This window comes from Cyprinus carpio, chromosome B25, assembly GCF_018340385.1.
Source record: "Cyprinus carpio isolate SPL01 chromosome B25, ASM1834038v1, whole genome shotgun sequence".
NCBI lineage: Eukaryota > Metazoa > Chordata > Actinopteri > Cypriniformes > Cyprinidae > Cyprinus > Cyprinus carpio.
Window position 1 is genome coordinate 4,776,965 of NC_056621.1, and position 11,701 is coordinate 4,788,665.

General features: G+C 37.8%; 1 protein-coding gene across 1 annotated transcript; it reads right to left on the reverse strand.

Moving 5' to 3' along the window:
- Positions 1-3,281: 3,281 nt before the first annotated feature.
- LOC109091546 (D(4) dopamine receptor) lies at positions 3,282-10,585 on the reverse strand. The gene is made up of 4 exons (XM_042753395.1): positions 10,340-10,585; positions 8,434-8,550; positions 5,547-6,111; positions 3,282-3,504 (listed from the first exon to the last, which is right to left on the reverse strand). Exons 1-4 carry the CDS (start codon positions 10,565-10,567, stop codon positions 3,293-3,295), a joined length of 1,122 nt encoding a protein of 373 aa, XP_042609329.1. The 5' UTR covers positions 10,568-10,585; the 3' UTR covers positions 3,282-3,292.
- Positions 10,586-11,701: the final 1,116 nt, after the last annotated feature.

Below are 11,701 nucleotides of genomic sequence, written 5' to 3' on the forward strand. Positions count from 1 at the left end.
AACAAAAACCCCTGACCAATGTGTATTACTGTGCTCAATTGCCTGGTGGCCCACGTCTCACTGACCGAAACACCCCATATAGAGGAATCTGTGATAGATTGTGACGAGGAGAAAGTTTAGAGACCAACGCAAGAACCCCAACAACTACTGAAAGCTTAAGGCCGAGCTATCGAATGCATCCTGGTCCTTCCTGGGGGTTCCGCCATAGCACAGCACGCTCAGCGGGTGCCACAGGCGTGATTGTCTCCATTCCACACGCCGCATTGAAGCAGTCTTCTTGCAAAAAGATTCCCGACCAAGTATTGAGTGCATTATAACATAATTCAGAGGTTGACTTTTCACACTTTTAGTTAAGATATGCTAATTTGAGATGAGGTTTTCGAGAGCTCTCTGACCTGAATATACATAGACAGCAAGGGTCCTATAACGTTCAAGGCACAGAAACATAGTAAGGACATTGTTAAAACAGTTTGTTTGGAATGATTGGTTTGGAATGTGTTTTTGTGAAGTGTTTTATTGAAATGTTGAATTTATTTCTTTGCACACAAAAAAAGATTCTTGTAGCTTTGTAAAATTACAGTTGAACCCCTGATTGTCACCCTGTGATGAACGTTTTTAACAATGTCCTTACTACAGTATGTCTCTTTGCCTTGATCGTGTTAGGACTCTTGCTGTCTATGGAGGGTCAGAGAGCTATCGGATTTCATCAAAGATATCTTAATTTGTGTCCGAAGATGGTCAATGAATGTATTACGGATTTGGAATGACACGAGGGACCTGTGAGTAATTAATGACTGAATTTTCATTTTTAGCGGTGCTGAACTATCCCTTTAAGTGTTTTTAACTTTAAACTGTGGTCAAAATATGAGTGCATCATCCATTAATAACACTTCCTTACCAGGGATAGGGTCCTCTCACATCAAAAATCCACCAAACATATTTGTTTAGGGCTATTTTTGGACTCTTTTCATTTGTAAACAGAGCTTGATCTAAGCATATGTTGTGGAGTATTGTGAGGTTTTGAACAGCTGTTTGAACTCTTATTCAGACGGCACCCATTTATGCAGAGGGATCCATTGGGTGAGCATCTGATGTTATGCTAAATTCTCCAAATCTGTTTAGATGGAGGAACAAATCTTGTAAATGAACTGTCATTTTTGAGTGTGCTGTTCCTTAAGAATTATGCAGTCCCATCAGTATGTATGGGAATATATTGATGGCCCATAAAGCTGATCTATTCTATGATCAACTCTCAGTTGTATTTCAAAAATATTTTTTTAATTTATCAAAAGCGGCAAACATACCATTTACAATGTGGGCTCAGCAGTGAAATCAATAATTCAAATCCCAAGACAACAAATGCTAACATTCTAACACCATATTCACAGAACTCAAACCACTGACTTCCAGGTGTATAAAGACATTGTAACCGGGTTCACTCAGATTTTAATAAACACTGCATGACCTGAACAGTACAAATAACATAAAAGGCATGAAAACAATTGCCAGCGAAAACACTAACCTACATTTGCCTCAGCGTTCAAAACAAGTTGACAGTAAAGTTCTTCAGAATATACAAAAACATTTTGAATCCGTTTTTGTTTGCCGATTCACTACTTCTGATTGCATTACATTGGATATTCATTCATGTGGTTTGCCGATTCGCTTTTAGTTATTATTGAAAAAAATTGTCAGCATCAGCATTAATTTTTTTTTTTTTTTTTTTTTCTCAACATTCTTCTTGTAGTATTACTCCTAGTCACGGTCTTCTTAGTTCCGGGCTTTTCATCCAGATAAGTTTTTCGCTAGGTGAATATATAAAATTAACAGATATTTGGGCTCACTAAAACAAGGTGTTGATTCTATGACCTCAATGTCTTTATCTCTTCTTTTGGACATCAGCACAAAGTAGTTCTTGTCGGTGGAAAACATTTATTTTCTTAGATGAACGTCAGTGCAATCAGATATAAAATGAGCATCTTAGACTCGTAGGCTTATGGGCCGCAGGACGAGCTTCTTCGTGTATCACATGAGACACAGTAATGGCAAAGATAAAGTCATCGTAGATGGCACAGAACCGTTCCACAGACACTCCTGTCATAGAAGCTTCAAAGCATAAAACTGCACCTCGTTTATGAAAACGAACAAAATGAAATGTTGAAATGAAAAATTGTTTGTAAAGCCATTTTTGCGTAAACTGTCAGATTCGATAACAACACCACAAAAACATTTTGTTTTTTTTTTGATTCTCTATGTATTTTTGCATTACTCCATGTTGCTTCACTGTTCTCGCATGTAAACACTGTACAGCAGTTCAGTCCACGTAAGAATGATTTGTACGAACAATTTAATTCTGAAGGCATTTGAATTGAACATGCATTTTATGATTGTAAAAATTTATGTAGAATTAGTTTTATGAACTATTTACATGGAAATTATGTTCATGTATTAAGATTATGTAGAATTAGTTTTATGAACTATTTACATGGAAATTAGAAAATAAAAAATTGACTTATTTTACAAAGAAATTAATTTGTTGTGTAAACTTTGTCATTATAAAGGGTGTGCTCAGCAAAAGCGAATTTGTGTATTTGTGCAATTAGATTACATACAAAGTCAATGCAAAGATCTGAATAGATGCAAATTCGTGCGGGGCGGCGCGAATGATGCAAATTGGGTACGTGATTGTAGTGAATGTGTGCAATCGTGTCTTTCGCGCAAGTAGAAAAATGTTCAATTGAGCAGGAAAAATTTGCATGATGTGTTGCCATGCAAGCCAGTCAGTGAAGAAGAGCTTATTGAGAAGAGCCCCCGCCCCACGTCCGTTTGAAACAGAAAATTAAGGAGAGCATTAGTGATTTTTTTTTTTATTCGCACAAGTGACGCGCAAAACGCAAAGTTAATCTATATTAAATAACAGTGCGAATATTCACTTCGTTTTTGGTGAACACACACAATAAGAATTATCTCGAAATAATTTACACAAATTTGTTCTGTTTTCATTCATAAATGCCAAAGTTTATGTAAGAATTATTTTACGAAAGATTTACGCAAATTCATCCTGCTTGCATATCATGAAAGAGTCTGTTTGATGTCAAACTCTCAAAATGTAAACATTTAAAATTAAACCGTAAAATAAAAAAACGTTAATGGCAGCAAACATCTTATAACCATACTTTTAGTATTTGTTTCATGCTATATTTACATGTAAGCATTATTTGTCTGGTTCATTTATATTTTTTGGGTTTGTTTTGTTCGTATAAACAGTTAGCAGACAGAGAGCATGTTCAGGCTAGCAGCAGTTGGGCAGAGTCGGCAAGAACTTCCGGAAGAACTTCCTGAACTCTGTGTTAAAGACGGTGTAGATGATAGGGTTGAGGGCGCTGTTGACGTAGCCTAACCAGGTCACGATGCTGGTGACGCTGCTGGGGATGTAGCAGTCTTCGCAGAGAGCCCTCAATGTGTGCACTACGAAGAATGGCGTCCAGCAGAACAGGAAGACACCTGGAGATGACAGGTGGAAAATAATTCAATGGACACGTTATTTACATAAACTGTTGTTCAATGAAATGCTCTACAAAATATCAACTCAAATTAAAAATGCGTTTTCAGATGGCCTAATTCTTGCAATTTATTTCCATTCGTAACTCATTTGATTGCAATCAATCAATTCACAAAAATTCCAGGCCGTAAAGCCGTTCTTTGTTTTGGTTTGTGAAACCTGCCCACTGCCAGTTTACTCAATTGTATTTCGGAATCCCGGGTTGCCAGTTGGCGGAAAACACTGCGTATTCCGTTTCATTCATCGTCAAGTGCCCACTCGTTCCTGTTGGTGTCGTCAATCTGGCAACCTGCGTGTGCAAGTCTGAGGAGGAGGGGCCGGGTGAAAAAAAAAAACCCTCTCCCAATATTTGAATTTGGACTGCAATACCTAGTTCAACCACTCAGTGTCAATCAAACATACAGCACATTTAACCTGCAGACTAAAAAACAACCTACAAAAGTAATCCAGTTTCGCAGGAAAACTGCAGACTTGGCAACACTGGACGGAGGAACAATACTGTTGGAATCATTTTAAGAGCTTATTTTTCCAGCTGATCAGCAATAAAAACACTGACAGCCAATCAGAATCTCCCCAGCTTTAAAAAGCATTAAAATTTAAGCATTAAAGTATTTTAGCATTAAAAAAAAAGTGCTGGGCATGCGTATAATAAACAATCAATCAGTCAATGGGGTGCAATTTTGAGTACTTTGGCATTTATGTTTTTTTTTTTTTTTTTTTTTTAAACAATTATGTTATATATGAAACTCTTGATCTGAGATTGAGCTTTTGAACATGACTGGCAAGTGTGCATTGTGGAAATCCTGTCCCCCCCCCCCTCTCTCTCTCTCTCTCTCTCTCTCTCGTCTGTACTCAGGTTGACGAGAGGTGAAAGGATTGGCGAGTACTGTCAGTACTGTACGGAGTACATCGGTGGTGCATCTCCCAGGAACCCGTGAAGAGGATAAGTGCATGTCTTAATGTGACGGCTGCCCCCACTCTGCCTGCTGGACTAAAGTGAGGCTTACATCATAATCGGATTGGAGGATTGGTGAGGAATGATTAGCCAATGAGGGCCGGAGGAGTTCCTCGTTTCAGCACATGTGGAACGAGTGTTTGTAATCACTCCTCTAAGCCCAGTTTAGAAGCGAGAGGCAATTTTTTTCATCTCTGTTTTGTTTGTTTTTGAGTTCACAACACCTCTGACAGGGATAAGAGAGAGCAGAGGTGTAAATGCGCATCTGCAGTTTTATTCTGGTGCATTTTATGGTTGAATCAGAGCTGCAGTTATTATGCAAGAACATACTTATCAATCATTTCATTAATTTTTAGAGATTTTATTAATTACTTGTTGAAAACCTAATCACACGCCGAAAATTCAACAGCAGTGAGTAGTTGATGCAAAACATGCCCCTGAACTTTGTCACAATGCGTAACGATTTTGGGTGAAGATTTATAAGTGGAAATTGAATATTTCAGATGCTGAAGGCCTCCATTTCTTTCTTCATAATTTTTAAACACTTTTTTTCCTTTAATCAGTTGATCATATATTAAATATTAAAAGTCTTTTTTTCTCGCAGGCTATATTCAGCCTGAACAATTAAAAGTTCATAACTATATCGTCCATCATAACCGACACATTTATACATAGAATCTGAAATTTGTAAATTTGTTAATACCATATCTGTACATTAATTTTTAAACAATTACAGTTGTTTTCTATACTTCTACGTCTGTATATAGTGCATTATTTAATTCTATTTTTCTTATATTAGTATTATATTCCATCTCTACTGTGTTATTCCTATGTATGTCTGCATTATGTCCGTACTTTCTTCTGCACTGGAAGCTCCTGTAGTCAAGTCAGATTCTTTGTGTGTGTAAACATACTCCGTAATAAAGCTCTTTCTGTCTTCTAAATGGCCCTGAGCTGTGACAGAATATTTGTACCTTAATAAATGAATTTATGTAGCCTCTGAATTTATAATGTTTCACATCAGCTTACCTACTACAACGGGAAGCACCCTCATGGCTTTCCTCTCCCTCCCGTTTATTTTCGCTCTCTTCCTTCGCCTGTTCTGGCCCCCGACGGGGTGTGTGAGCATGGACACGGGACCCGGGCTGTCAGGATCGGGGTAGTGATCGTGGTCCAGCTCCTCTAAGGTAATGTCACTCAGGTCTTTCTCGATCACGGGCGGCAGAGGGGGCGGCAGGCCAGACAGCGGCTGCAGGGACGCGGCGGCCTCCTGAAGCTTTCTGCAGGCCTGCATGCTGCTCCTCAGCTTGGCCTTCCTCGCCTCCTCCCAGTTCCTCAGGCCCCGGAACATCCCACAGTACAGCATGAGCATGATGGGGCACGGCACGAAAAACGAACAGACGGAGGAGTACACCACGTAGTTGTTGTCCTCCAGCTTGCATTCGCTGTGGTCCCGGTTGGGGACGTTGTTGATTCCGAAAATCACGGGGGAGGCCACAGCCAAGGCCAGGATCCATGTGGCGGAAAGCAGGACAATCTGTCGCTGGTCAACGTGTTTGCGGTTGTAGTTAAGAGGGATGGAGACCGCGATGAACTGGAGGGACCCATATGAGGTATTACAAAAGACAGTCCATGCAAAGCTATTAAATGAATATTGAAAATGTCTTGACCCTGATGAACACTTTTATCATGATATGCTAGCTATGCCACTACTCAAATCTCTGATTCGCTGATTGAGTTGACCCAGTTATGTGTTGACCTGATCCTCCCCTGAACCTTCAACTGCTAATCAGATAATATCACACACATTCAACTTGTGTGTGTTTTATAATGTGATTCCAGTTTACAGTAGGCTAACGTAAGGGTGAATCTAACATAACCAGTGAAATGTCTATGTCTTTAAAATGCTTGTCATTATTTATATTTATAATGTATTATTTATAATATAGCATAATATAGATTTTTCTTTATGCAAAATAAATGTTTATATTTTGAGGGGTGTAAATGTAGAGTGTGATTTGAACACCTATATATTTGAGATTCATGCATATCATTTTATTTAATAACTGGATAATTTGCTGTTGCTTTTGTAATGACTTTTAGAGTTTTATGGTATCTATGTACAGCCCTTGGGTGCATTTTATGGTTTTAAACAGGCTTTATAAATAAATTTGAGTTGAGTTGAGTTCTCTTTGAATTTAACCGGTTCTCAAAGCTGAATATAATCATCATATCAGTGACAGAAACAGCCATGTGCCTTTATTATTGGCCGAGTATGTTTGCAAACAGAAGCGTGAACCGTGAGGCGTGAACCACTCATGTTTCAAACGACTCCTGCCGCATGAAGCTGTTACACACAGCGGCGGTCCGTGTATCTGCTCTCCACACATTGCTTTTTCATGCTGATTGTGTGGCGAGTTCTGCCAAGCGATGCGTTTGCAGCCTTTCCTCACATAACAAGTTTCACGCAGCTGTATCTTCCACAGAGTGCCGTCCTGAGCGTATATCTCTTTAATCTCTCAAAACACCTTCTGCTGAGCCACACAGAATGGCAGGAGTGATCTTAATGCCCTGCAGCGGACTCGAATCGCCAGGCCAGCGACGGCGGGACCGCGGAGGAGGGTCTAAATGAGGAATCAGTTGTAATTCAGAGGTAGAGCCTGCAACTTAATGCCATTTAGTTATTCTGAACACATTTGCTCAGTCTCTATCTCTACCCGTCTCTCTGTTCTTTTAATCATAGCAGGAAGCCACTTTTATTATAAATGCTATTTCATCGTGTGTTCAAACAGACCCATAATTAGGAAGGTAACCTGCTGTGACCCTTACAGCTTCCAAAATATAAAACTAGCTGTGCAGAATCAGTGTAGTGCATGAATTTGATTCATCAATCCTCGGCTCGATTCCCATGAGTTCAAGTATCAGACTTTAAAGGCCTGTTTTACACAGCATTTCTATAACTCTATCCCCAACATAAAGTGCTTTCTGGGTTACCACAGTGAGTTTTTCTTTAATAATGACTGTAAAAAAAATTTTATAATTTTATTAGAAGTAGCTGCAAGCTACTGTATACAGGCATAAAAATGAATTTGCGTAAGGTTGGGAACAGGGTTATTATATTTCCCTAAAACTATTATAAGTTTTCCTTGTTTGTGTGAGAAAATATATGCTTTTAATATTTTAAATAATTAAATAAGTTAAACTGAAATAAAATATTAAAAGTACATTTTTAAAAAAAGATTTTCATTTAGTTTAACTGTAGTGATGTACTACATTAACTAAAACTGAAACTGAAATAAAAAATAACAAAAGATATATAGACACATTTTAAAATAATAATAATAATAATAATAATAATGGCAAAAACTAAGCTGCTAAGTTTTTTTTTTAATTATTTAAGTTTTACTTTTATTTATTTATTAATTTTTTTGATGACATTGATTCAAAAATCTGGAAAGTGGTCTATGACAAAACTTTCAAAACATGCATGGGTGTTATTTTACCGTTTGATTTAAAGTTTTTTTTAATTTATATTTTTATATAATTTTTTTTTTTTTTTAATTTTTTTTTTTTTTTTTTTTTTTTTTAATTTTCTATTTTTTTTTTATTTTTTATTATTATTAAAGTATGTCTGTTCTTACTGATATTTATTTTAGTTTTTGGCATTTTAGTACTTCTGGATTAAACTAAAAAAAAAAAGGAAATTATGCTTATTGCCAAATGAAATGTAATAAGTTTAAAAAAATATATATTTACTTTTACTTAGTTAACTGTTTTTTTTTTTGTTGTTGTAATAAAAATAGTTTTCGTCATGTTTTTTTTTTTTTTTTTATTTTATAATTTTGTTGTTGTTGTTGTTTATGATAATAACCGTGTGTCCCGCACACACATTGTGTGCAACAGGTTAAAGTCAGACCCACCTGTCTATGCTGATGGCGCAGAGGTTAAATATAGAGGCGGTGCACAGCATCACATCCATGGTCATCAGTCCATCACATACGGTCATATTGAGGGACCAAACCCCATCCTGGAACTGAGAAGGAGAGAAAATCATCAGCGTCTTTAACTCGTCACACATTCGTTGCTTCTATAATCCATGCCTCTTTTACCCTCACCATTTTTTCCAGTCCCTCCATTCACATGGCTCTCTGACCTCTTTCGCCTTCCCCTAACCTTGTGTTCCTAGTGCCACAGCGGAGCGACTGTGGAACCTTAATTTCCCTATTATCAGCTTGGCATTGTCACAACAACCAAGCCAAACACACACACACACCACATGCTCCGGGGCTGATGGTAATTTAGTATCTGATACGCATCCCGCGGTCTAAAAAAAAAGAGATAAAACAGCAGAGAGGAGGATTTAATGGCATTTTAATTATTGGCCTGGAGAAGAGGACAGATTCTTAATTGCTTTTTGGTAATGGCCTCTCTCCCATGCCAACGAGCCACATTCACCCTACAAGTGGAAGCCATGAGATCGTGGTGAGGGGGCTCATGTAAAATTGTAATTAAGCTACAGCTGACTCACTGGAGCATATTTTCTCCGTGTCCTTGGCCTGAAGAGCCAGCCAGACTGCCATGAGCCGCTTGCTTCGCTCCCGGTGACCTTGTCCCTGCTGTGTGGGGCCCTCAGTATCCAGTCTAGGGGACTTGGTAACCGAATTGAATGTCTGATCGCTAGTTTTTTTGGAAGCTTTGGTCTCGGACCTCGCGCCCAAATCCCGGGGTGGCAGACAATGCGTATTGTGCGATGTGTGTTTATGACGTCCGGCTCTGGCGGAGACAGACAGTCTCGGCAGGAGGGGGCCGAATGAATGCACGTCTGCAAAGTGTTTTGCTGAAGGGTAACAATTGAGTATTGATGCTAAGTTTGTTTTGCGCTGTTGTGGAACAGTGTCATATAGCTGTTTGTTAGAACGGTTAAGAATTTAATTAAAATCAAGTAAATAGATGAAAGATAACTGATTACCGTTACCATGGTAACCCTAGTTAATGGCAAGCTACTTCAACTACTGTTGAAACAACAACAAAAAAGTTTTAAACATGTTTTTAAGTTCAAATTTTAAAAATAAAATCACTAATTAAATATTAAATATTTAAATAACTTATTTGTATGTATATACACAAACACAAATATATATATATATATAAATTAAATATTTAAATAAATTACTAACGTATAATTTATTCATTTATATTGATTAATTTATTAATAAATGTTTAATTAAATATTGCATATATATATATATATATATATATAGATATATATATATATATATATATATATATATATACACATACATGCACTCAAAATTAAATATTTAAATATTTTAAATATTTTAATATTACATAAATATTGCATGCAATTCGTTTTATATATGTACGTAGGCAATATACATGAACAAACTGAATTCATTTATATGCATTAATATTTTCACCCCCCACCACCACCAGTTAAATTGTGGTGCCAGAATTTTTTTTCTTACATTTTCTTTTTTTTCTTTTTTTTGAGATTGAGTCAGTACTGTATTTGATTGTGTTATTGTTTTTAGATGTACTTTGAATTTAATTGGTTTAGTTTTTGTGTTAATAGCTAAACCAGCATGAAAGTGGTCAAAACTTACAGTGGTACCAATAAGAAGGTTTTACCTCGTCATTTAAGATGAGCGCCAGGTAAACCCGCTTAGCAGGGTTTTAATGTAGGTACAAACCTGTTAGTTTTCAGGACACCTGAAGCACTGTACATATTAGGCTGTAATACAATATTAGTCTAACGTTATATGAAATGTCAAATATCTAGGAAATGAGGTGCCTTGACTCACCTCTGCAAACACGAACAGCGGTAAGACCAGAACAGCCAGCAACAAATCAGCAACAGCCAAGCTGACTATGAAGTAGTTCGTGGTGGTTTTCAGCGCTTTCTCCGTGTAAACGCTCAGACACACCAGCACGTTCCCGCAGATGATGATGACGATCAATAATATCCCGAAGATGAGCGCTGGGAAGTTGTAGTTGGTGCTGTGGCTGGAGGTGGTGAGGTTGGCCGGCATGTCTGCCTCTATAGTAACCTGTCATCTGGGCATCCCTTGATAAAACTGACCGATAAAACCCGTTTCTTCTTTGCCATAATTTGCGCGTTTCTGAAAACTCCGAAAGTTCAGCTGAACTCCGAAGCGCTTTGGAACTGCGTCCCGTTATCTTCTGCCTCTAAATGGGGAAAGACGGTCACAGTACGCTCTAAAATCATCGCTGTTCATTCCTCGCTGTTTGACGCAAAAGTTTTCAGTCAGGTCCTCATCTCAGCTCGTCCGCTTCTATTTCCATGCACCTGCGCGCAGTCCTAAAGCGGCTTACAGCGACGCGTTACTGTTAATATCTGAGGCGTGTCATTATATTGCCCCGGGGTTATTGAAAACGCTTATCTTTATAATAACATCACTTGTTAAAGTTAGTGAATGTGGCTGTATAATGCCAGTGAGGTGTCATCGTTTCACCGGTTGTATCTGTCCGCTTTGGTTTCACCCTAACATTGATAATCTCGTCCTGCTGACGCTGGGGGTGACATTCTCCGCGACTGGCTGAAGGATGGAGGGTTAAATCTTGCGTTATTTGAACGTACGCTGCTATATATCAAATCGGCGTTTCGCACAGTGGACAAAAATTAATATAGATAAATATTATTTTTTATTTTTTAAATTAAATAAATCAAATAAATAGTAATTTTTTGTCTACTGTGCGAATCACCGATCTCATGAAAGTGCGTATCGGTGGCACGAGTTTATGTTTCGATTTGGTATATTATTTATACGCAGAAATTTGGCGTGCATATGATACGCAGTGGGTAGGATTAGGGTTGTGGGGTAGATGCGTTTCATATGCACGCAAAAACCGCATAGTAGGGCCTATATGCACGCCAAAATCCAATTCTGCATATCAATAGCACGACTTTCTGTTTGTATTTGACGTAGCTACTATTTATGCGCCATTTTTGCTCGCCATTAGCGATTCTTTCCCCCCAAGATTTTAAATTAAAATGTATATAATTGTATAAGATCGAGTTAAAGGGGTCATATGATGTGATTTCAGTTTTTCCTTTCTCTTTGGTGTGTTACAAGCTCTTGGTGAATAAAGAAGATCTGTAAAGTTGCAAAGACTAAAGTCTCAAATCCAAAGAGATATTCTTT

Excerpts from the sequence above, each read along its gene's own strand:
- LOC109091546 (XM_042753395.1), bottom strand. The coding sequence starts at position 10,567 with ATGCCGGCCAACCTCACCACCTCCAGCCACAGCACCAACTACAACTTC. Across the intron at positions 8,551-10,339 it reads CGCTGTTCGTGTTTGCAGAG|TTCCAGGATGGGGTTTGGTC; the intron begins GTGAGTCAAGGC and ends TCTCCTTCTCAG. Across the intron at positions 6,112-8,433 it reads CCATCAGCATAGACAGGTGG|TTCATCGCGGTCTCCATCCC; the intron begins GTCTGACTTTAA and ends GGGTCCCTCCAG.